A 26129-nucleotide genomic window follows, 5' to 3' on the forward strand; every position below is an offset into this window, starting at 1 on the left:
ACCAAAAAGCTGGAAGAAGTAGAGCTGTGGCTCAAGTAGGAGAGCACTAGCCTTGAGTGACAGAGTTAAGGGACAACGCCTAAGACTGAATTCAAGCCCCAGTACCATCACAAGTACCAGGAACATCACACACACACACGCACACACAAAAAGACAGTTCATCATACAAGTGACAAGTGAAATTCCACGCTGCATTGATACTTGTTTGTATAAATGGTGACACCTCAACAGCTCACAGAACTCAGAGTACTCAGAATGAGAAGCATCAGTGCTGTGAGATTTCCGGCATCGCGATGAACCTCATGGTTTGGGGTTTTCATGATTCACTCACATGCTGCAAGTGTTTTAGACTTTGAAAAACATTTTAAAAAGAAAACAGATGGGAAAAAACTGCATGACTATTCACAAACATGAAGTCCATCACTGCAGCCAAAGGGTCTCTGATGCCCTGGCCTGTTCCAGCACGAGGCATTCACACCAGCCATCAGACTGTGACCTCTGCCAGCCCAGGCCCGGCTGCATCTACTTCCCTTTATACCCCAGCGCCCACAGCCAAAAAGGAGAAACAGACTGAAGGAACGATCACGGGAAATGAATAAAAACCCTCTTCAGCCCCATGAAGCCGAGACTTTTCTTCTCAACCTGAAAAGGGTGGGAATATCTTTCATCTCCAGAACTATTTTCTAGAAAAGTCATTTGCTCTCCTGCTAATCCCAGGGCTTGGAGAGAAGCGCTGTCATAGGGATCAAGATCTTAGATAACTCGGGCGCTTCCAGTACCTGTTCTTTCTATTAAAGAAAAAACGTTCCATTTCATTTAGAGTTTTCTTATTGTTTCCTTATTGCTGGTAAAATACAACAAAACATAGGGATCCCTCAAAATCCAGGCTGTCACTTGTTCTCTTTTATTTTTTGCCCAGTTATAACATAATGCTTGGTGGAGAACAGAAGCCAGTATATGGGCTCCTCAATCAGTAGCTTCTAAGTAGATATTTCAAAAGGATTTTTTTAACTGCTGTTTCCCAACCTTCAGTAGATAATCTATTAGCTTACAAGAAATAACTTCTGAGTGTGTGTGTGTGTGTGTGTGTGTGTGTGTGCGTGCGCGCAGGTACTGGGGCTTGAACTAAAGGCCTCATGCTCTCCCTTGGCTTTTTCACTCAAGGCTGGTGCTCGACTACATGAGCCACACCTCCACTTCTGGATTCTTGGTGGTTAATTGGAGATAAGAGTCTCACAGACTTTCTGCCCGGGCTGGCTTGGAATCTTGATCTTCAGATCCCAGCCTCCTGTGTAGCTAGGATGACAGGCATCAGCCACTAGCTTTGACTAATTTACGTAACTTGATAACCCAGGATCATTATGCAAAAACCATTCATCCTTGGAATATGTTGTAGAAGATTACAGTAGAGGCTCCCAGGGCCTGATAGCTACTGTACTCAGCAGCTGTCACAAATGATTTCCTTCACACAGTTTCCATTGTCATTTAGTTTCTCCTCCAGTGCAGGTGTACGATCACCTGGGAATAGCATGATAGCCTTTTTAGGAAAATCCAAAACTTTGATTCTGGAACTAACCTGCACTTCTCCAAGGCTCTCCCTGGTGAACGGCCTCTTTCTCCCTGCCATAAGTGATATGTGAACACTCAGTCCCTGCAATCTGTTACACATGATGTCTCTCTCAGGCCTAGCAGATGTCAGAGAACAGCGCAACGAAGCTTCCTCTTTCTAACCATCAGCTCACACGTAGCTAATGATGGAGGAGGAGGAGGAGGAGGAGGAGGAGGAGGAGGAGGAGGAGGAGGAGGAGGAGGAGGAGGAGGAGGAGGAGGAGGAGGAGGAGGAGGAGGAGGAGGAGGAGGAGGAGGAGGAGGAGGAGGAGGAGGAGGAGGAGGAGGAGGAGGAGGAGGAGGAGGAGGAGGAGGAGGAGGAGGAGGAGGAGGAGGAGGAGGAGGAGGAGGAGGAGGAGGAGGAGGAGGAGGAGGAGGAGGAGGAGGAGGAGGAGGAGGAGGAGGAGGAGGAGGAGGAGGAGGAGGAGGAGGAGGAGGAGGAGGAGGAGGAGGAGGAGGAGGAGGAGGAGGAGGAGGAGGAGGAGGAGGAGGAGGGCATCCCAGAACACAAGATTCTGAAACAGACCACTGCTGGCCAGACTATTACTAGGACAGATTATTAACTGTGCTTGTCTTTGAAAAAAGAATGGCAAGTTTGAAAACTGTTTGAGAGATAGTAGTGAGAACTCTGGGAGTATTAAAAGATGTGATCATTTCCTGTGCTAGGAGTCACACTGTACGCAAACGTTAGCATCTGCACCTCCCCAAAGATTCCTCCCACCTCACCCCAGGGGGCCTCTGCACCAGGATGGCTAGTAAGAGAGGGGATCTCACCCAGGCCCAGGAAGCGGAGGGAAGAAGCACAGCAGGCTTCTCAGACAAAGAGGGCTAGTCAGGCAAAATGCTGGGGGAGCAGACAAAATGCAGCTCATCCAGTCTCCCTGCTCTCCGCCAGATCCCTTGTTTTGCCTTTGCAATTCACTCTGGCTTAGAGGCACATTTATGCTCTTAGCCTGAGACGATAAAGAAATCATCTCCCCGCACCCACCCACAAGAAGTGGAGAGTGGTTGCTTTTCACACAGTGATCAGATACTGGAATACAGCTTTATACACTTGGGACACAGGTCATCTCTCAAAGACACAGAAACACATGCATGTACACACACATGTACCCACACATGGACATGCTGAATCATACCATCAGAGGTAGCAGACGCAGGTGGGCCTCTGCACAATTCCTCCTCTTTCCTGTTCAAGCCATGCAACCTCACCTTCTACCAGATCCTGCACTTCTTTGCTACGGATTTTCCCTGACCTCCGTGGCAATGGAGGGACTCAGTCAGCACCCCTAGTCTCAGCACCACCCAGCGCCTAGCACCCAGCTCCCGTGCTCCTTGGGCAAGCCAGTACAGCTACGTGATCTCTGAGAGTGAGTTTCAAGTGCTCTCATCACAAAACAAACGAATATTTGAGATGAAGGACATATAAACTCACGTGGACACGCTATTCTAACTTGTGTAGGTATGTCAGGATATTTGATACCCCATAAATGTCTCTCCTCTCTTAATTTGTGATGCAATGCTTTAAAAGTCCCTTCGATGTCTGTCTCATGGGAGTCCCTGTAGATCTCACCGTCACTTTCCCTGTAAATGATTGCTTAACATCGTCATGTTTCTCCTATTTCCTAACACTGTGGCCGCTGATCGTTTCTCACCAGTGGTGTTTACGGTGTGAATTTATGGAGCCTTTTAAGCGCACATGAAGATAGTCAAGGAAATGAAAGCTCAGAAGGCCATGACAACTCGGCTCAGAAGTTCTACTGTTCCCTTAAAAAAGAACAAGAAAACTGAATCCCAAACCACCTAACAACACATACTTTAACCCCATTAATAGTCACACCCTCAGTGAGCACCTTTAAAGAAGCCATGCACTGCTGGCTCCCGGCTGTAACCCCAGAGCCATGGCAAGCTCGGATTGGGAGGATCGCAGTTCAAGGCCAGCGTGGACAGAAAGGGGTCCAAGGTCTCTCCAGATCACTTCTTAGTAGAAAGCTGGGTGCAGGACCGCATGCCTGCCACCCTAACTACAATGAGAAGCCTACAACATGCAGCTCAGAACTCAGGCACACACTGGGACAGGAAGCAAGACTCAGTCTCCAAAATAACTAGCATAAACCACACTGGCATCATGGGTCAGTGGAAGGAGAGCCTGTTTGAGATGCTGAGTTCAAACCTCAGTAACACACACACACACACACACACACACACACACACACACACACACACACACACACACACACACACACACACACACACACACACACACACACACACACACACACACACACACACACACACACACACACACACACAGAGGAACCTGTAAAGAGACAGCATAGTGTGATGGTTTAGATGGTTTAGATGCCGGCCCCAATGCTGGCTCTGTCCTGGTTCTGAGTCTCTCTTCCACCTGCAAACTGTGTACAACACTGGCATACTCCCCTCGGGGCTGCTGTGAGAATTAAATGATTAATATTCATACAGCGCACTGTAGGTTCCGCTTCTGGATGGTGAGCAGACTCCACCCTCCTTCCAGCAAAGTCTCTGCCCAGTACCTGCGTTACCTAGGCAACTGGCACACCTGGAGGAGGTCACATCCGGACTGGATGTGGCCACACATTCCCCCCTCCACCTCACCCCACCCCGGCCCCTACCCTAGATAAGGCCTAGCCCAGGGCCAGATGCCCTCTTTCTCAGTCCTTTTCCCAGCCACGTGGAGGGCCAAGATGGCCTGGTGCTAGCCGGAATAAACCTACCCCTTACCTGAATACCATGTGCATGGTGTGGTTCTTACTCGGCTACCTCTTTTTTTAAAAAACCTAACATGCACCAAACAGCACCTGCCCCTCACAGCAGACTTGGGACATCTGCCCTCGGCGCCTGCAGCAAGGTCCCTGCACGGCTGTCTGGCCATCGATGTTAGACTACCCAGACTGGCTTCAGTCCAGTCTCTCCACAACCCTAGGATCTCAGACTCCTAATTAGCTAAGATTACAGACATGAGCCACTAGCGCCCGCACTTTGTATAGCTTGCTCATAGTGGCAAGTGACAGAAGCAAGATGAAAATTAGGGAAAGGAAGGAAGCTGAAAAATCATGGTATCAGTGATCAGCAGACTTGACCCCATGTGACCCTAATCCTCTGTGTCTCTTCCATCTCTCCTCACTTAGCTATTCACAGGTTTTCACACGGAACTCCATGGAGGGCCTGGTGAGTGGGCTTCCCCCTCCTCACCCCACTTCCAACCCCCCTGCTCAGTAAGATCAACAGCTGGGAGCATCTGGAAAGCCTGTCAATCACTGAGAAGTCCCGCTTCTGACAAATATCTAGAAAGCCTATCACTGAGAACTCCTGCCCCCTACATCTGGAAAGTCTGTCAATCACTGAGAAGTCCCACCCCCACACACATAAATCTGGAAAGCCTATCATTGAGAACTCTTGCCCCCCACATCTGAAAAGCCTGTCAATCACTGCGAAGTCCTGTCCCCCACATCTGGAAAGCCTATCACTGAGAACTCCCGCCCCCCACATCTGAAAAGCCTGTCAATCACTGAGAAGTCCGCCCCCACCAAAATAAAACTAGTATGACAGAAAGGCACACAACTGGCAGATTGCTTCTATTTTCCTATTATACCGACGGTTGGTTATCATTTAAGAAATCCCTTTTGAAATAACATATTGTACTGTATTATTTGTGAAACCAACCCTCAGCCCTACCCCCACCCAATTATCCAAATAACCTTTGAACACCAAGAAAAAAACTGAGGACTGCAATTTCCTCTTTTTGTTTACAGAGTACATCAGGAGTCTGTGATTTGAGAATAGAAGGAGAATTCAGTATTTCACAATTAAATTAAGTTGAATTAATTAACATGTAAATGGACAAGGTATTGTTAGATTGCTGCTCAGAAATAACTCATGGCATGAGTAATGATTGAGTCAATAAGCAGACAATCTCCAAATAATTAAAAGGAAAGCACTACTATTGCACTGAAAATCAGAATTTGTTTTCATAACTTAAAGGGCAAGAGATAGAGGAAAACAGGAATAACATCTCACTCACCCAAGGGGAAAACCACAGCACCTACCTGAGGAAGCTTCTAGTCTTTCCAGTCTGCTGATGAGCCAGTCCAGGGAACCAGAAAACTGAGCACAGTTTTTGCGATTTCCTCTAATGAGGGCAGCTGCAAAAGAAGAGGTCACATTTTGGTGATTTTTTTTTCTCTAGTTCAAAAATCAAGGTAAGCTAATAGGAGTGCTAAAATACTGGCTCAAGAACAAAATGTTTTCGTGAATCCAAATCCTACGCAAATGGAGAGAAGACGTGCACATGCATGCACAAAACCATCAAAGTGACCTGCTATGTACTAATGAGGGCTGAAAACCCCCACTGCTTATGAGAAAAAAACCATCAGACAGTAACATGTCACTGTGGGAGGTGACAATAAAGGGGGGGTGGGGGGGATGCAAAAGCCAGTGTCATGGGAAGTTCTTTGCTTAGGTTCCAAAGCACACTAACTTCAATTGGCCATGAGACTAAATTATTTCCTCTCTCTAGAGTCCATTTTTCATACCTCTATACTGAAGAACTTAACAACACATTGGTTTTCTTGAAAATGCACCCAAAATTCATGAAGCTAGAACTAGTACTTATAGCTCTAACAGGAGAAATAGCTGAATGTTATGTAGAGGGAAGGATATAAGTGTTAATGACTAAAAAGGAGATATACACAGACATACACACATATATATGTATATGTATGTGTCTATAAAATCTTTCTAGTGGGAGAATCACAATACATAGTAAACACTCAGATGACTTAAAGAAATTCATTCTAATAACTTTGAGCTCACATTTTCTACAATTTTTTGACCAATAAAAAAAATCTTCTTTATAGGAAATTCTTCTTCAACCTACTTTATAGACCCCCATTTTAAAACTTTCACTTTTCAATTGAAAACTTCAGTTGGGCCAGACAACAGTGGCTCATGCCTGTCATCCTAGCTATTCAGGAGGCTGAGATCCGAGGCTCACAGTTCAAAGCCAGCCCAGGCAGGGAGGTGTGGGAGACTCTTATCTCTAATTAAACAGCAGAAAACCAGAAGTGGAGCTGTAGCTCAAAGTGGTAGAGTGTTACCTTTGAGTGAAAAAGCTTAAGGACAGTGCCCAGGCCCTGAGTTCAAGCCCCATGACTAACAACAACAATTCAGCTGGTTCATTTCTTTTGAAGCATGTCTGGAAATTTCTTAATGTAACTTCCACTCCAATACCATAAAATCATTCAAAGGCAGTGTGAAGGCGCTCAGTGTCGGTGAGATTTTTTTTGAATAATGTGATATTTAAAGGGAGAGCGAGTTCTCTCAAGTGAGACATCACTGTTTACAATCTGGGAATGCCAGGAAGCAGACTGACGAACTCAGTCTCAGGCAACTCCTAGGAAAGCCTGTGGCTTCAGGGATTCCCGACTTTGGAGGTCCCCGTCCCTCCTTTGCCAAGTGAGCAAACATGGGCCTGACAGCCACAGTGGGGCGGCTCCGGCTGAGGACACTCATGCACGGAGAGTAGCACAACACCTTTCCAGAACTTGCAGGAAAACAGGGCAGGAAAGGCTTTCCCGTACACACAAATACCAGAGCAAGGCCTGACACAAGGGGCAGAAGACTCAGCACCTCCTTCTTTGTCTCTTGATTACCTTCCTGGCGTCTTCGGGGGTTGAGGAAATCTGCCTCCCTGAGACTCTGGGAATCATCGGGATGTGCAAATTTTGTCACTGTGACAAAATCTCTGAGTAAATAACTTAGAAGAGGAAAGCTTGACTTTGGCTCATGTTTTCTGAGCTTTGCATCTGCGGTTGGCTGGCTCCATTGATTTGAAGCCTGTGAGGCAGACACATCATGGTGGAAGGGCGTGGTGGAAGAGAGCTGCTCACCTCATGGTGGCTAGGAAGCTATGGTATGGGGGTGGGTACCATCCCAGGGATACTCACAGTAACCCCGCTCTTCTAGCTAGACCTTACCTAGTACTTTCCCCCGCCTCCTAGCAATGCCAGCAAATGTAGAAGGCATTCGTCATGTGAGAATCCTCGGGATCCACTCCCTTCCCAAATACCACACACCTCTGAATACTGCTCAAGTCATCTGACACGGGTCAGGTCTGCCAGACCTAAAAAATAGTGGCCTCTCATGCTCGTTTCCTATTCTGAAGCTGCAGAAAAATGAGTGATTCATAGAGGTTTAGCCCAAGAGCCACTTCTCAGACATCTTTAGAAAATTACTCCGGTTTACAAGTGTCCCACAGATGAATAGCAGGAGCATCAGACATGATGTATGAAGAATGGGACAGCAATGCTTCTGAAATTAGGAGTCGTGCTGACAACGTACGGAGGGCCTCGAGATGGCAGCTCATAAATCTACTGCTGTTATTCTCCACTTAACGCACGTATCAAGTGATACCACGTCAGGTGCCAAATAGTTACAGATTACCAGTTCTCCCTGCACCTTTTTCTCTCCATTCAATAATAGGCATTCCCAAGGAAAAAAGAAAAGAAAAGGGGGCATATTTCACGTGTAACCTCGGGAGAGAGTAGCTCTACATGTGTGGAAGAACAAGAGAGGAGGTTTTGGAGCTGATGTTTGAACCAAGTTTTTGGTAGTGGAGGAAATGCCAGTTTTTGGCATCACAAGGAAAGCTAAGGTAAATATACATTTTAGAACTCCAGTTACACCTGCAGAGCTAGGACCTGGCCTCCAAACCGAAGTATAAACACAGGTGTATGTGGTTATGTGATGACACCAAATTCAATGCAAACTGCCTGCAACAAACAGATAGTTCTGACTTCTTTTATGCATCAGCAAAAAGGGGCTTTATTCGCTTTTTTTCTGCTTAAAAACCAATGATCATTATAAGAGCAATACAAAAACAAGGAGAAATCAAAGAATCTTGTTTTAAAAGATAAAGTTTCTCCTAATTCTATCTGTCTGAAACATCTGTCCCATTTAAACTGCCTTGTATTCAGAGGAGAGCACCTTCATGTGTGCATACAATTATCAAATAATTCTATTTTGCTCCACTTAACTGAAGTTTAATGTGAAGCTTTTTCCTCTCATCACCATTTCTCTAAGCATCAGTCCATGTTAAGTACATTTTTATAAGCATGTTATAAAAGGAATGAATCCCAACAGATTAAGAATAAACACTTAAAAGGGCACATAATAAATGAAAAGGTTCAAATCCTTTTCCCAAGAAATAGTCATATAACATTTTTTGTTCACTCTTTCAGAAATGGCCAATATATATACAAGAACATAGCTAACCCTGCACATTTTTAATTTATGTGATCAGAATCTACCTCTCCCCCCCCCCACACACACACACTTAATACCACAGTGAAATACTAAGGAGCTACAGTGTGGTTGGCTTGTTTCTAATGACTTCCCCAGTACATAAAGCAATAATGCATTATCTTAATTTTCAGTGCCCACTCCATGTTTGATACTATTTGAGTCTCCTGTAGCTGATACAACCAATCTCCTGTTGACAGGGAGATTGATTGAGGGTCTTTGTAACCAATTTTACAATGGAGATTCTTTCCATCTTGGCACCAGTGGTTTTAAAGAACACCTTTCTTAAAGTAGAAGTTCAGAAAATGCAAGGATATGCACATTTAAAGTTTTACGTATCGCACAGAGCAGAAGTTGATCTGGCTCTGTAAATTTCATTGATTTAACCTCCGGTCCGGAACACACAATCTGACATCTTCCTCAGTGATGATTATTACCAAAGCTTTTATCCATGCATGACAGCATTTATACAAACCCTCCACACCCTGGTGAAAGTGGGGGCTGGGGACGGAGATAAACGGGTACAGTGGAGAGGGAAAACCTGCTCAGAATGGAGTACACTCTTCTGGAATGGTCACTATGAAACCCCCTTGTATTAGTAACATATGCTAACTCAAAAATAAAATTTTTAAAAAAAGGAGAGAGACCTACAGAGGAGGAGTAATAGACCTGCTGATTTTTAATAAAGGAAACTGACAGCCAAGTCCACCATGCTGCAGAAAGTCAATGGGAATCTCTGTGATTGTTTATTGAATAATTAAAGCCAATGTTCACCGAGTGCACCCCCGAGGTCACTAGGTAACACATACAAGTACCTGGATTTGAATTCAGCTCAGCCAGCCTGCGGGGTCCGTGGTGAACACAGACAGCTGCTGTAGGGCAGAGCTGTTCTTCCTCTGCCCCTCCTGCCCCCCCCCACTCTCCACATGAGCTCCAGCGGAGTCTAAGCCCCCCCCCCCCGTCCTCAATTTTAGCATGGGCCCTGCCAGTCAAAGCCAGGGATGGCTGCAGGATGTGAGACACACAGCTGAGCCCTGGGGGAGAGCAAGGGATCCCGGAAGTCAACAAGGGACAGCTGGTTCTGGAGAACAGGCCACGGGGGGGGGGGGGGGGGGCACGGAGGGAGCCATAGTGTCCCATTCTGGTAGAAAGCCGGCCGAGTGAGCCCTAATACATGCTCTGATGTCTAAGGCCCTGTGATTCAGGGCTTTCTGTAATTCCAGCTGAATAGATCCAAACTTCTCATCCCTGTCTAGGTGTGCTCTAATCACAGCAAACTGCACAACTAATTATGATGAGGTTCGTGCTCACAGCCAGGGCCCTGGCACCGTCCCCAAATTCTGACATAAGCCACTTTCCCCCCCAAGTAACTCTGTGGAGTTGCTCAGAAGCGTGCACCCCGCTAGGATAGAACGCACACCCGTGCAGCTAGAGCATGCTCGTTGTATCCGATTATCTACAGCCGCGTTCTGCCTGCACCCGGACACGGAATTCATCGAGGAATTCGGGCTGTGTCATGTGAGGTGAATGGTCACACTACTGTTACACACCAGCATGTTGTGCATCTGTGAACTATTCACGCCTTCAGCCCCATTGCATCTTTGTCCTGATGATTGTTGGGGTAAGACGATGATTCCAGATTCCCGTAGAGTTGCAAATCCTCAGTGATGTTCAGAGAAATGCCAGCACACTCGACGCCAGTGCAGAGTCCCAGAGACCCTTATCACGAATCACACGATTCACCTCAGAAAACCACAGGAACACGGACCGGCGCAGGAGGCCACGTGCGGGCCTGTGCTGGCTCTCGGTAGCTCAATGAAGTCCAACTTCCCTTGGAAGCATTTTGACTACCCTTCCATACCTTATAAACCTTTATCAAGTGATTTTGTTGAACTGAAACCTCTTGGCACAACTACTTAAAAACATAATAAAATATTTATCTACTTTTTATGCTTTTTTAAAATTCTTATTCCACCAGAACTCGATCGCTAATACATACTTACTGAGGAGCCATTATATGCCAGAGCAAAAGTTAAAGGACAGAAACTAGAAGGCCGCTGTTGTTTTCTTTAAAAGTAGGCCCACATATAACCAGGAAGGGGACACGTGCTGTAATACAGGCCAAGGCTAAGTGCCAAGGGGAAAGTAGCTAGCTTACCAGTGAGTCAATAGGGTAAGAGCTTGACAAGGGACAAACTACCTCCACAGCAACCCAAAACCATGAGGCCTAACCGGACACAGGAAATATAAAATGGCCAAAAAAGAAGACGAAGACCTGTATTGGCACAGAGTCCACAGGATTGGACATACACCACCACATGCGTGGCTTCGTGTAGCTCCATCAAACAACTACACCCTGGATCATCTTCCTTCCTTCCTTCACCCAACGCTGCCTTTCCCACCTAGAGCCCGATCTGGGAGCTGAGCCTCCTGGGCTTTGGTCCCACAAAAAACATTCAAAACCCTGATGAGGAAAAGCCTGCCTTGGGTAAGAGCTGGGCGGTGGCACTTACCCAGCAGCTCGTAGAGAGAGTTGAGAATGGACTTCCAGGACTGGGCCGCTTCTCTCCCAGCCACGTCAGCAAAGTGCGCGGCGCTGCTGTAGACGTGCAGCCGGTCGATGCACTCCAGCACCAGGCTGATCACCCCCTGTGTGGGAGAAAAACACCTAGGAAACCAGTTCTGCTCTCCCTCCCCCTTCCCCCCCCTCCCCCCGCAAAAAAATGACAAGACAGGCCAGCTCACAGAATGTCTGCTTGCCATTGGCTAAACTGAAGATGGTTTATTTAAAGAGCAGGAAGAAAGGCATTTGCATGTGAAAGGAAATGTTCTTCAAATAATCCAAGGGGGACATCAAATTCTAAGAGCCAAGCTCAAAGAAGAACAACACTGGCCTACTTGAATGGGGCACAGAGTGGGTTCTGTGGTTATATGAGAGTATAAAAGCAGGGCCTTTTTCTTAGACCAGTATTATTACATTCACTACATTAAAGACACAATACATTAAGTAAGAGAAAGGGAATAAAAAGTCATTTATAAAGCAAGTAAAAAACTCATAAGAAAGTTCTCCAGGAAGCAGCCTATATTTGAAATGGTGTGTCTTATTACTTCTGCCAGTCAAGGTTTGCAGAAGGACACAAAGCTCACGGAAGGAAAAGGCACCAACAGCTGACTTGGTTTATTTGAATATTCGTTGCATAACGGAGAATTTAAGAGGAACTTTGGAATGATTCTAGGTCCCATCTGAATGAGAAAAGAAAGAGGAAGAGGAAAAGGAGAAGGAGGAAAGGAGAAAAAAGAGGAGGAGAGGGAAAGGGAGAGAGAAGAGGAGTAGGAAAGGGAAGAGGAAAAGGAGGCGGAAAGAAGGAGAAAGAGGAGAAAAGGGAAGAAGAGAAGGAGGAGGAGGAGGAGGAGGAGGAGGAGGAGGAGGAGGAGGAGGAGGAGGAGAAGGAGGAGAAGGAGGAGGAAGAGGAGGAGAAGGAGGAGGAGGAGGAGGAGAGGGAATGGTTAATGAGGAGGATGACCATCTGAGGCTGGTCTGGGAACAAGTACAACATTCTACCTGAAAAATAAAATAATGCAAGAGGATGGACATGGCTCAAGTGGAAAAGCACATGTGTAAGGCCCTGTATGCAAACCCAGTACTGCCAAGAGAGAGACAGAGAAGAGGAAGAAAGGAGGGGGGGGAGGAGATGAAGAAGAAGGAAGAGAAGGAAGAGGAGGAAGAAAGGAAGGGAGGAAAGGAAAGAGGGAAGAAGGGAAAGGAAGGAAGAGGAAGATAGATCTAAAAGTACAAGACAGAGGGGCACCAGCGCTTGCTGGCTGGCTGCAGGAACTGCGCTGGAGCTTGCTGCCCTGTGGACCCTGGGCTGCCCAGTGAACACCCACTGACCCCTGGAATGGTCCAGGGTCCACAACCAGCACTGGGATGTGAGCTGCGTCACTCATGCTGTATGTAAAGCACAGCACATGAGTCCTTCGCAGCAGTGGAACTTGAGACAGAATAAAACTGGACCCAGAGGGGACAGGGGGAGGGGGTGCTGTGTCCAGGACGGGAGTCCCCGGGCCTCAGCCCCCCGGATGGGGGCCTCTGGGGGTAGCGTCCTCCCCAGTGCAGAGCCTCTGGGGCCTGAGGCGTCTCCAGGGAGCCCCCAGCACAGCTGAAGCTTTTCTAACGTCTGCAGCTACTCAGGGCTCTGGATTTATGTGAGCCTTCCGAAGCCAGCTGCAGTGCCCGCCAGCGGACAGAGGGGGCGCTGAGGCCCGGGCAGATCCCCACAGAGATGAGGGGAAGAAGGACCTGCTCCTCTGAGCCACGATTCAGGGACGTGGGTTTTCTCTTACTAGCATACAGTCATGGTGAAACGAGTGCTCATGGCCATGGGCACTGCCATACGTGAGTGATGTGTGCGCTCTTGGCTCACACACACCTCTCCTCCCTTTCCAAACAATCCCTACATTAATCCTGCACACATCAATCACATGCATCCATAAAATAATGATGTGCTTCATTAGATCTGCTACCCCTTTCTCCTCTCACCTTCCTTCCTCCCTCTTGCTGCCTCCTCCCCTCCCCCCCCCCCCCACACAAAGCCATGCCAAAAGAAAAGTCATTCGGCCAGGTGCCAGTGGCTCATGCCTGTCATCCTAGCTACTCAGGAGGCAGAGATCTGAGGATCACGGTTCAAAGCCAGCCCGGGCAGGAAAGTCCATGAGACTCTTATCTCTAATAAACCACTAGAAAACCAGAAGTGGTGCTGTGGCTCAAGTGGTAGGGCTCTTGCCTTGAGCTGAAGAGCACAGGGAAAATGCCCAGGCCCAGAGTTCAAGCCCCACGACTGCCAAAAAAATTAATAATAATAAGTCATTTTGTTTTCTCTCCAGTCATTCTCCTCTCCCACCCACCCAGACACACACCTTAAAAAGATCTGGATTCTACATATGAGAGAGAATTGTGATGTGGGTCTTTCCCAGTCTAAGTTATTTCCCTTAACTTGCTTTCTAGTTCCACTCATTTTCCTGCAAGGTATTTCATTCACTTGTGGTATATTCCTCTTTAAGGCTGTATAATACCCCATCAGCTGTATGTGTTGTACATATACACATAGTTACGTGTACATGAGTATTTAGAGCTGTAGAATGGATGGGAAGAATGTGGAGGGGAAATGCCCAGGGCGAGCAGCCGCACCTCCTCCTGAAAGAGGTTCTGCCGGTTCTTTAGGGCTCGCAGTCGGTTCTGCTTGTCCTCGTGCTCCAGGTGCTCATCCGGGGGGTGGAAGTAGCCGATGAGGTCCTGCAGACTCAGGCTTACTGACTCGATGGGCAAGTCCACGCTGGGTGCCTTGGCTTTCTTGCTCAGAGCATCGAGGCCCCTGGAATGGACAGCCCACACTTCCATCAGCGGCCCACGGTCTCAGCTTCCTTGGTTTAGCTTGGGTTTGGAAATAAAACCACATACAAGTGCACCAGATACAGGCAGGTGGAAAGGGGAGGGGTACTCTGTCCAGGAGGGCAGGCCAGGCCTCAGCTCCTCTGTGGGGACCTCCCGGGGCCTGAGGTATCTCCAAGGAGCCCCCAAGAACTGCTGAAGCTGTTCTAAAGGTATGCACCAACCACCATGCCAGGCTCTAATGCTGTAGATGTACAGAAAAACGTACACCTATCAAATCCCCAAATATGAAGAGACAGACGGTATCACGGATCAGAAAGTTAATTAGCATAATGTTCCCAGAAAATACTTTGGCCACAAGTTTAACTGAGCTTGAGGATTATGCAATTATTTCAATTATGATGATAATTACTTACTTACTGTAAGAGTCACTTATTTTTTTTAACATACTTTGAATCTCATCACGTATCTCCAATACCCTCACTACAGAAGGTCTAGCACAAACAGATCAACTACAAATGACATACACAGTTTATAAGACATTTCTAATATAAAAGTTCATTCTTTTGAAAGAAAAAGAAAGGCATAAAACTGGGTACTGGTCACTCATGCCTGTAATCCTGGGAACTCAGGAGACTGAGACCTAGAGAATCCTGATTTGAAGCAAGCCTATGCAGAAATGTCTGTGAGACTCCATCTCCACCCAATCAGCAAAATGCTGGACTGGAAGCATGGCTCAAGTGGTAGAGCACCAGCTATGAGCAAGCAAACCAATTAAACATGAGAGGCCCTGAGTATGAGCTCAGTTATTTAAATTTTAAAATATTCTCTAAGTAGCACTTTTGATTGTAGTCTGCTGACCCACCATTGTATATGTATGATCATTGTATATGTTAGGAACTGTTTACTTGTAAATCTAGGAAGAATGTTTAAAAATCGAACAACCATGGCAACAAAAATTACCTTATAAACCTATTAAAGAGGAAGACGGTGCTGCGGATGACCCGAGCCGTGCGAGATTCTTCATGCTGAGATCTGGATAAATTTAAGCCATCATCCATGTGCCCTTCATGGTGCATAATAGCCTGGAAGAAAGGGGAATCAGAGCCACTGTCTAACTCCTTCCCAAACCACACTTACCACCAGACGTTCTCAAAGAGTTGAGATTTCATGGTCAATACAGTCAAAAGTTAGGGAGACATCAGAAAGTTATTGTGTTCAGATTCAATGACAGGTGATTGTTCCAAAGGATGGAAAGGCAAAGGCATTAAGTTGGGTAAAACCAATAGCAGAACCTTTTGATACCACCCTCACCCACACTTTATGATAGCAACAAACAGCACAAAGAAATGGCACAAGGTTCATAATGTTACACTGTAACCCTCCCAGTACACAGGAATAGAGTGGGCCAAGGGATCACTAAGTTGTACATACCACTTCTTTTTTTTTTTTTTTTTTGGTCCGGTCGTGGGGCTGAACTCTGGGCCTGGGCGCTGTCCCTCAGATCTTCAGCTCAAGGCTAGCGCTCTACCACTTGAGCCACAGAGCCACTTCTGGCTTTTTTCTTTTTGCTTTTGTGGTGCTGAGGAATCGAACCCAGGGCCTCAGGCATGCAAGGCAAGTGCTCTACCACTGAGCCACCTTCCCAGCCCCTTGTACATACCACTTCTAAGAAATCTAAAATATTGTTTTTTGGTTGGGTATAGGACTTGAACTCAGGGCCTGACCACTGTCCCTGAGCTCTTTGTGCTCAACGCTAGAGTTCTGCCACTTCCAATTTTCTAGTGGTTAATTGGAGATAAGAGTCTCACAGACTTTCCTGCCTGGACTGGCTTTGATCTGTGATCCTCAGATCTCAGCCTTCTGAGTAGCTAGGATTATAGCCATCAGTGCCCACCACATCTAAATATTAAGTATATATGCTTACTATCAGTTTTTCTGCTAGACTTTCCATTTCTGAACTTTCTATGCATTTGTAGCATTAGAGTAGGGAAGGGCTGAACATGTGCGAACTCGGCATCCAGACCATGAAAGAGATGATCTGATTAGAGCTGTTAAAGCCTAGTCCTGACCTGCCTTCCCAGTACCCACAACCCAGACTTTCAACATAGGGACCAGCTATGTGCCACATGCAAGAAGTGCACAGTAAGCGCTTGGTACCTGGCTTCCTTCATGCGACACTGGGAGCGAGGTAACACAGCGCACCTAATCAAGTGTAAAGACTGAAATCATGTGCTATCTAGAAAGCAAGCAAGAAGGAACCCTAAACCTATAATCAGCAAGCCACGGATACACATGTGTGCTCAAAGATTATATCCTGCCTGCCTTTGTCAATAAAGAAGCGACTGCAACGAAGGAACACATTACTCATTGAAAATGGGACGCCAAATAAAGTGGGAAGCAGAATTAATGAAGATAAAAAAGACAAACTCATGAACTAGCAACAAAATCCTAGGAAGGATGGATGAACCCCAAGTTTGATTCTACAAAAAGACAACTAGATAAGCCTCTTCACAAACCAGGCTAAAAATAAAATAGGAAGCAGGAAGCACAGTGGAAAGGGATTAATTACTGACAGAATGCTGTGTACAACTCTGTGGCAAAAAAAAAAAAAAAAACACATACAGCAAACAAGCCTGGGCAATCCAGAAGAAGAGGATGGATTCACAGACAGACAAGAATAATCAGTATAGCTGGATGCCACAGCACACGCCTGTAGTCCTGGCTTCTCAGAAGGCTAAGGCTGAGGTCACAGGGGCCTAGGAACCTGAGAACAATCTGAACAGCAATAGAGAGAAAGACAACATTTCAAACAAGAAACTATTACTAATACTAATTACTAATTACCAATTACGATTACTAATATTAACTAGAAAAGCATCTTCAGAAAATATTGAAAAGATCATTTTTTAAGATTCAATATCTAAAACAACCACAGGACAAGATGATTCTACAGGTGAACTCTGATAAGGCTCCAGGAATAGCTGTTCTTGATGGTAGCCTAGGTTAGACCAGGGTTTAGCAATGCTTTCTTGAAGCCTATTAGCAAGGAACAGTTGTTTTTGTTTTGTTGTTGTTTTGTCAGTCATGGGCCTTCAACTCTGAGCCTGGGTGCTATCCCTCAGCTCTTCAGCTCAAGGCTGGCACTCTACCACTTGATCCACAGCACCACTTCTGGTTTTCTGGTGGTTTATTGGAGATAAGAGTCTCACTGACTTTCCAGCCCAGGCTAGCTTTGAACCGTGATCCTCAGATCTCAGCCTCCTGAGTATCTAGGATTCTATAATCCTAGATACTGAGCCACCAATGCCAGGCAAGGAACAGTTTTAATGTATTTAAATGCCTGAATAAAGGCCAAAAGAGCATGGTTTTTTGTGACATATGAAAATTATATGAAATTCAAACTTAACTCCTCATAAAGTTGATTTCCTTTATGCAGATACATAGCTGCGTAAAATATTAATAAATAAAGTCTAATAGGACTTTGCAAAAATAACACACTCTATTCGTCAGCCCTTATCCATGCATGTAAGATTCTTCGATCACTTTATGTCTGATAACATTTATTCTGGTGGCAGGTTAAAAGAGACTAAAACATGGTTTTCTTTCTCCTTCATTAATAAAATCTAGAAATCACTGGATCATTTTGAAAAAGCTAAGAAAAGTGGGAGTCATAGGAGACTTAATATAAAAGCCATTTCAATTGTCGCTAAGATTGCAGGAGTTTACAACTTTTATCAGAAAGGAATAAAATCTTGCCAAGAGAGGAAAAAGGGCACCTGAAATGTACAGGGAAGCTGGGTGACATTTTCTAAGAAGGATATAGAAGAAAAGGAGAACTTCTTGTGGTGGCACTGTGTGGTTTCATTTAGGTGATATCCAGGTATTGGGCAGCATGGATGTTTGGTTACAAAAAGTAAAAGAAAAAACTCATTGTAGAGAGGGAATGAGATGCTGTGGGAAGGAATGCAGAGCAACTTTCTGGAGAAATGGAAACATTCCCTGTGTTGGCAAATGCATGCATCATACCATGAAACCACTGGGATCAAACCCAGAACTGGCACCATCACCATTACCTCCACCATCACCACCTCCACCACCAACACCATCTCTACCACCAAAACCACCTCCATCACCTTCACCAACACCACTTCTACCACCAAACCAACTCCACCAACACTACCTCCACCACCATCACCACCTCCACCACCAACACCACCTCTACCATCTCCACCACTAACACCACCTCCACCACCATCACCACCACCTCCACCACCAACTATCTCCACCACCATCACCACCTCCACCACCATCACCACCACCTCCACCACCTCCACCACCAACACTATCTCCACCAATACCACCTCCACCACCATCACCACCTCTACCACCAATACCACCTCTACCTCCAACACCATCACTGCCACCATCAACACCACCTTCAACACCAATACCACCATCACCACCATCACTACCTCCTCCACCATCACTACCAACAACAACACCTCTCCACCAATACCACTTCCTCCACCAGCACCACCTCCAATACCAACACCACCTCCAACACCATCACCAATACCAACACCAACACCATCACCACCTCCAACACCATCAACAATAAAAACACCATCATTACCTCCTCCACCAATACCACCTCCTCCACCAACACCACCTCCAATACCAACACCACCTCCAACACCATCACCACCTCCAACACCATCACCACCTCCAACACCAACAACAAAAACACCATCACCACCTCCTCCACCAATACCACCTCCTCCACCAACACCACCTCCATCACCACCACCACCACCACCACCACCACCTCCACCTCCAATACCACCACCACCACCACCACCACCACCTCCACCTCCAATACCACCACCACCACCACCTCCACCACCATCATCACTTCCTCCACCAATATCACCACCATCAACAATACTACCTCCACCACCACCACCACTATCACCACCAACAACCACCTCTACCACCAACACCACCTCTACCTCTACCACCACCTCCTCCACCATCACCTCCTCCACCACCACCTCTACCACCACCACCATCACCTCAACCATCACCACTTCCTCCACCAACACCACCTCCTCTACCACCACCACCACCCCTGCCACCACCTCCATCACTTCCTCCACCAACACCGCCTCCTCCACCAACACCACTTCTACCACCATTACCAACACCCCCTCCTCCACCATCACCACCACCTCCACCATCAACACCTCCATATCAATACCTCCTCCATCAACACCACCACCTCCACCACCACCTCTACTACCACCACGTCCATCACCATAATCACTTCTTCCACCAACACCACCTCCACCACCATCACCAATACTACCGGCTCCATCATCACCACCTCCACCAACATCACTACCTCCACCACCATCACCACCTTCATCATCACCACGTCCTCTAACAACACCACCTTCTCCACCACCACCAACACAATCTACCACCTCCACCATTAACACCACATCTACCACAACTACCAATGAACTTTACAGCTAAGAGTTTGCATTTCAATGTGTATACACTTCTAGTCACTGAGAACAAGTAGCCATGTCCCCTGGGACATGGCCAAGGAGGCGAGTGTGACCATGGCAATGACAGCATTCACATATGGAAGGGAATGGTGGAAACCCAGGATCCACAGGACCGTGTACTTGTGATTCTGCGGACTTGGTTTGTATTTGAACTCTCCACATGTTTTACCACAGCTAGGTTCAACTTCAGGAGAGGAAAAACGCTTTGTATACAGAGAATCTATATGACCACTTCATAGATTAGTGAGCCCAGGTCAAAGAAGTTAAAGGCAGGTGGCCATCTCACTCTAATGAGAAGGGCCTCACAAGAGAACTGGACCTGTACTCACATGCCTGAGATGGAAACAGAAGGCTGCACTCCAGCCCAACTCCATCTGCACCAGTTTCCACCTTCCTACAACCAGCACCAGTTACTCCAAATCCATCCCAGTGGCCCGAATGAGCTATATGGCAAAACAGAAGTTTATTGAAAATAAAACCTTCTGCCTCATGAAAGCCTTCCTTACCCAGGTCTCACCTTTCCCAAAGAGTCTCATTGTTTAGTTCTGTGCACTGTGCAGCATGTCATGCATAAAAATATGACCCATCTACCACCATTCACGCCCTCAGGAAACTCACAGACCAGACCAGAAGAGACAGAAAGATCTGTAGCTAGTGAAAAGAATAGCACAGGAGCATCTATACAACACCATAAGCTAGATGTGGATATGTTATAGGATCACAGAAAGAGGGCAGTAGATTCACTGATATTGGAATGACTTCTAAATTGGTCTTTTGCATTAAACTCCTGAATGATGGGTAGAAATGAGGTGGAAAGAAAGGTTTCAAAGGACACTCCAAACAGTAAAACAATTCTATGCAAAGCACAGGCATGGCTCGGCACCAGTGGCTCACACCTGTCATCTTAGCTATTCAGGAGGCTGAGCTCTGAGGTTAGCAGTTTGATGCCAGCCCTAGGCAGGAAAGGCCATGAGACTCTTATTTCCAACTCATCATCAGAAAACCACAAGTGGTATTATACTGTGGCTCCAAGTGGTAGAGGACTAGCCTTGAACAAAAAGAACTCAGGGACAGCACCCAGGCCCTGAGTTCTAGGCCCATGAATGGCCAATTGCTTTTGAAAGCACAGGTAGGTAAAAGCCATGGTGTTCTGAGGAACTGCACACTTCTTTAAAGTGACACACTGGGAACACTGAGCATGGACATCTAGCCTAGCAACCGGTATGAATAGAAGAATGGAGGAAGGTCAGGAAGGGCTGCACATGATGACCAACAAGTGTGATCTCTGTCCTGTGAATAAGATGAAGATGGTGAAGGACCCAGCAGCAGCCAGGGCAGAGGACAAAAGAAGGAATTAGGCTCACTAAACTAGGGCCCAAAAAGGAAGGTCTTCTTCCATTAATATTTACATCCATGAATCCATTCATCCACTCCATCCATGGTGTAATAATATCAAGACAATGGTTTGAATTATAAAACTACAAGGTCTATTACAGTGGAATTTTCCCCCAAGGGATTTTAAAAGGGTTGAAGCTTTAAGGTAACGGAAGAGCTCACTTCTTCCAGTGTTGCCTCCCAGTGGGACAAACGGGGCAGATGGGGCTGGAGGCACTGGCGTGCAACATGGCTTACAGCAGCATTGGATACAATACTAAAATACACCCATGGAGGGAAGTGACCTTGAACATTGTGAAAATGACCTTGAGCAGGAGGCTGAACAGGCAGGGTTTGCTAAGTCTCTGGATGTTGGGTGTGTAGGAGCTAATACCACAATGGCCTCCACCCGTGAGTGATTCTACAGGCTCACCTTGCGCTGGACGGATCCCATTCTTGCAGATTTCACATCCACAGACTGGTAGGTGAGCCACAAGCCTGTGTCGACATGCTGGATGTAGCAGACAGAGTCCCCGTATTTTATTTCTGACGTTCCCATGCCATCGACTTCTTTTCTTATTCCAACATCTAATTTTTCCTAAGTAGAAAAAGAGATCAGCAAAGGTTCAAATTAAAAAACAAACAAAAAAAAAAACACCAAAAAACTAGCTTATATCAACAGGAGATGGCCCTGCTGTAAACAGGTTCGTTATTAAGATTCAGCTCTCAGAAATCCACTGAAATCCTAATGGTCATATATTCTACTGTTCTAATTCAATCTTCACTGAAAACCAAACCAGGAAACTTACCTAGACAAATAACATATTCTTGAATTATTTACATGTGTAGAATATATTTTGGCCATCACATAAAAGTCTTATTTGACTTAACAGCAAACATGAAATCAAGAGACTTAAAATTAAGTCATTTAAGATCAATATTATTTTATTTTCTCATTATTAATGGTGAACAAGATAGATGAGTGTTCAAATGTTTTTTCTTTCATGCAATTGTTTCTAACATATTTATAAGATTATTTATTTGTTGCTTTGTATGTCCCTCCCCCACGGTATAACCCCTGCTTTCAAAGTATTTGATGTTGGTATAATTTGTGGAGTGGAAGGGAAAAAACAAATCATTTAAATAGGGATACAGGTGGACCCATTGTAACAATGAGATGTACAAGTCGTTATGTCGAAAAATGAACTTTACAACTTTGTCCTGGAGAGGGTACGGGGTGGGGGAGATGGGAAGGGATAGGAAGAGGAAACAAAGGAGGAGGCAACAATGCTTGATAAGAAATGTACTTATTATCTTGCCCATGTAATTGTAACTCCTCTGTACGGTATTTTCGCAATTAAAAAAATGTTAAAAAAAAAAAGATAGATGAGTGTTCAAAAATATTCATTTTACAGGACAATCTTTGTTACTTATTGCCTCGAAGACATTAACCAGTGAATTAGAAATGCAAAGCTCCAGTTTTCTCATGGATAAATAAAATTAGCAATAGTACCTCAATGAACAATCAAAAACATGAGATGATGCTTGTAATGAGAAAAATCTGACCTAAATGACATCTAAAGTGTTTAGCATGGAGCCTGGAATTAAATCTGCACACAAATAAACTCTGATAGTTTTGACCATGATGATGATATTGCTAATGGTTATTTCTTTTTAATTCAATTTCTGCTACTGCAGTTTCCAACTTGAATGGTGGACGTTTTCCTTCTGAAAGGGAGTAAAATTCCCCTTGTAAATAACAGCCTAGAAACCACAGTACAGAAACCTTGTGTACCTCGTTGCTGTGGCTTCCTTATTCTCTTCTTCCTTGATTAGCTTTCCTTCTTCAAACTACCCTATGTTTCTCCTATGTCTTTGATATTTGCTGTCTGAACTTAACTGCAACTACACAATTTTTTTTTTCTTGGTTGGTTGTGGGGCTTGAATTCTGGGCTTGGGCTCTGTCCCTGTGCTCTTCAGCTCAAGGCAAGTGCTTTACCGCTTGAGCCACAGCACCACTTTCGGTTTTATAGTGGTTTATTGGAGATAAGAGTCTCACAGACTTTCCTGCCTGGGCTGGCTTTGAACTCGATCCTCAGATTTCAGCCTCCTGAGTAGCTAGGATTACAGGCATGAGCCACTGATGCCCGGCTTACACAAATATTTTTAAATTGAAGTGAAATGTACGTGCTATATAAGAAAATGATTAGGGGGGGGGGGGGAACCTACAAAATTTCAGATTTTTCATGTCCTTTTCAGTTTGTACTTGTAACTAATGATTCTAAAGTGATTAGAAACACTTCTTAAAATCAAAATGAGTTAAAATTCTCAAAACAGAAAGGTCAAGGTCCTCTAGGAAAATATACAATCATCAATTAAGTTGAATTAACTATTATGCAAATAACTTGGAGCCTCATTCTAAGAGTCTGCAATAAAACAGATAATAAACCATTTCAATTTCATGGTATCAAATGAGGTAAACTACTAATCTACTTATACTAAGTCTGTCAATAGGAGAATTGCATTCTAGGGGAAAATATAGCCATAGAATTATCTCTTAAAAAGAAAACATTGAGCCTATATAAAACATTTTTTTCTTTTATCCAAAAAAGAATTAGTTTGTAGTCTAATTATCTAGAAGCTACAGATTATGTTTTGAGAAGGCACACACTCATTAATTGTAAAGTTATGCCTTGTTCGCTTTTGGTGGAAATGGTTGACATCACTCTGGTGATGAGGAAATTTTAATTATGAAGTCTCCTGATGACTGTGTCCTAAAAGTTACTCTGACCCTGTGTTAGTTAATAACTGCGAAGGTGCCATTAGGAAAGGAAGCGTGATCATTTGCTGGATGGAAACTTCCAGGCCAGTCATGTTCTTTCTCCCCTTCATTTCCTATCACTCATGCATAAAAGAAACACAGATGATGCCCAGGTCATGAGTTCAATCCCCAGTACTGGCACAAAAGAAAAAAAAAGTAACTACATAAACAACATAAAAATTCAAAGTGGGAAAGCCCTAGATAATATTCAAAAGGTAACTATGTCCACATACAAACGAGTCTCAGAAATACAAATCAAAGTCAAACTCTTTATGGTTTTGCCTTTCTAAGAGAGAAGCTAGCCACTAATCCACATCATTCCAATCATTAGACCAAATTTCAGCATTTTCACAAAGCTAAAGCAATAAAGATACAGTTATCATAAAGCAATTTGCTGGAGCTAAGCAGGTAGATCCACCTATAACAGTGGATTAGATTAAGCCTTTAACAAAAAAGGTACATCATTGCAAGGTATTGGGTGCTGGTGGCTGGCTGGAAGGATGGATGGATGGATGGATGGATGGATGGATGGATGGATGGATGGATGGATGGACAGACAGACAAAAGGATGGGTGGATGGGTAGATGGATGGATAGATGGATAGATAGTCAAAAGGATGGGTGGATGGATGGATGGATGGGTGGGTGGGAGGGTGGATGGGTTGTAAGACTGAAGAACTAATAAGCCCAGTGAAATATCTGGGCAGGTCCTGGTGGTTTATGGAATTGATTTTCCTAGAGAAGAATGGATGGAAGAGTAGGATTCAGAGACCTCAAGAAATACAATGGGAACTCCAAAAGAATAGATTCTACTTACCTTGGAAGACCGGAAGGTAAATGCTGTTGATTTCACATCAGCTTTTTCTTTGTCCATGAGCAGCAGGTTTTTGTCCTCCAGGAGACTTAAGTACCTGCCGGTGGTGACATGGCGAAGCCGGAAGGGCTGGCCCCATCGGATGTGGCTCCCGCTCCACCTGGCGGAGAACAGTTGTAGCTTCACTTTTTTGCAGTGACTGAGATGCATGTCCAACAACATGGAACCTTTAAGCTCAATGTTTGTCTAAGGGTTTCATAGGGAGGCACATTTCACCAGCTGTACGTTCACATGAAGTAAACTTAAGTTCATTTAAACCAGTGTTACTAATCTAGAACTTGTTCACTGTTATTATTGTTTGTTTTGTGCCAGTCTTGGGGCTTGAACTCAGGGCCTTGATGCTGTCCTAGAACATTTTTGCTCAAGGTTAGTGCTCTATCATTTGAGCCACAGCTCCACTTCTGTTTTTTTTGGTAATTGGAGAGAGTTAGGATGAAGGGTGTGAGCTACTAACACGTGGCTAACCTGGAACTTATAAAAAAAGAAAGAAAAAAAGACAGACTGAAAGAAAATAGAGCCAGGCACTGGTGGCTCACGCCTGTCAGCTACTCAGGAGGCTGAGATCTGAGGATCACAGTTCAAAGCCAGCCCAGGCAGAAAAGTTCATGAGACTCTTATCTCCAATAAACCACCAGAAAACTGGGAGTGGCACTGTGACTCAAGGGGTAGAGTACTAGCCTTGAGCTGAAGAACCTAGGGACACCTCCCAGACCCAGAGTTCAAGCCTCACGACAAACATAAAGAAGAAAGGAAGGAAAGAAGGAAGGAAGGAAGGAAGGAAGGAAGGAAGGAAGGAAGGAAGGAAGGAAGGAAGGAAGGAAGGAAGGGCGGGCGGGAGGGCGGGAGGGCGGGAGGGAAGGAGGGAGGAAAGGGAGGGAGGAAGGAAGGAAGGAGGAAGAGAGGGAGAGAGGGATGGAGGAATGGAGAGAGGGAGGGATGGAGGGAAGGAGGAAGGGAGAGAAGGAAGAAGGGAGGAAGGGAGGGAGGAAGGAAGGAAGGAAATGTAAAAATTTAGATAAAACATTGTGTTGCTAAGGATAGTATATAAGCAAGAAAAAAAGAAGAGCATGTCCATCAAAATCCCACACCTTGGAGTAAAATTCTGTTAGGAGAGAGTTAAAAGAAATAAGAAGAAGGTATGCTTTACATT

General features: G+C 45.3%; 1 protein-coding gene across 1 annotated transcript in view; it reads right to left on the reverse strand.

The window, feature by feature from the left end:
• Ryr2 (ryanodine receptor 2) overlaps positions 1–26129 on the reverse strand; it is a 427229-nt gene that overhangs the window by 205427 nt on the left and 195673 nt on the right. Inside the window, exons 12-17 of the mRNA XM_069990607.1 lie at positions 24923–25079; positions 21719–21883; positions 15302–15423; positions 14138–14321; positions 11463–11598; positions 5697–5792 (exon numbers count right to left, since the gene is read on the reverse strand). Coding sequence (XP_069846708.1) covers positions 5697–5792; positions 11463–11598; positions 14138–14321; positions 15302–15423; positions 21719–21883; positions 24923–25079 — 860 coding nt within the window. The remainder of the gene's footprint in view (positions 1–5696; positions 5793–11462; positions 11599–14137; positions 14322–15301; positions 15424–21718; positions 21884–24922; positions 25080–26129) is intronic.

This window comes from Dipodomys merriami, unplaced genomic scaffold (assembly GCF_024711535.1).
Source record: "Dipodomys merriami isolate MVZ:Mamm:240054 unplaced genomic scaffold, mDipMer1.0.p SCAF_4, whole genome shotgun sequence".
Taxonomy (NCBI): domain Eukaryota; kingdom Metazoa; phylum Chordata; class Mammalia; order Rodentia; family Heteromyidae; genus Dipodomys; species Dipodomys merriami.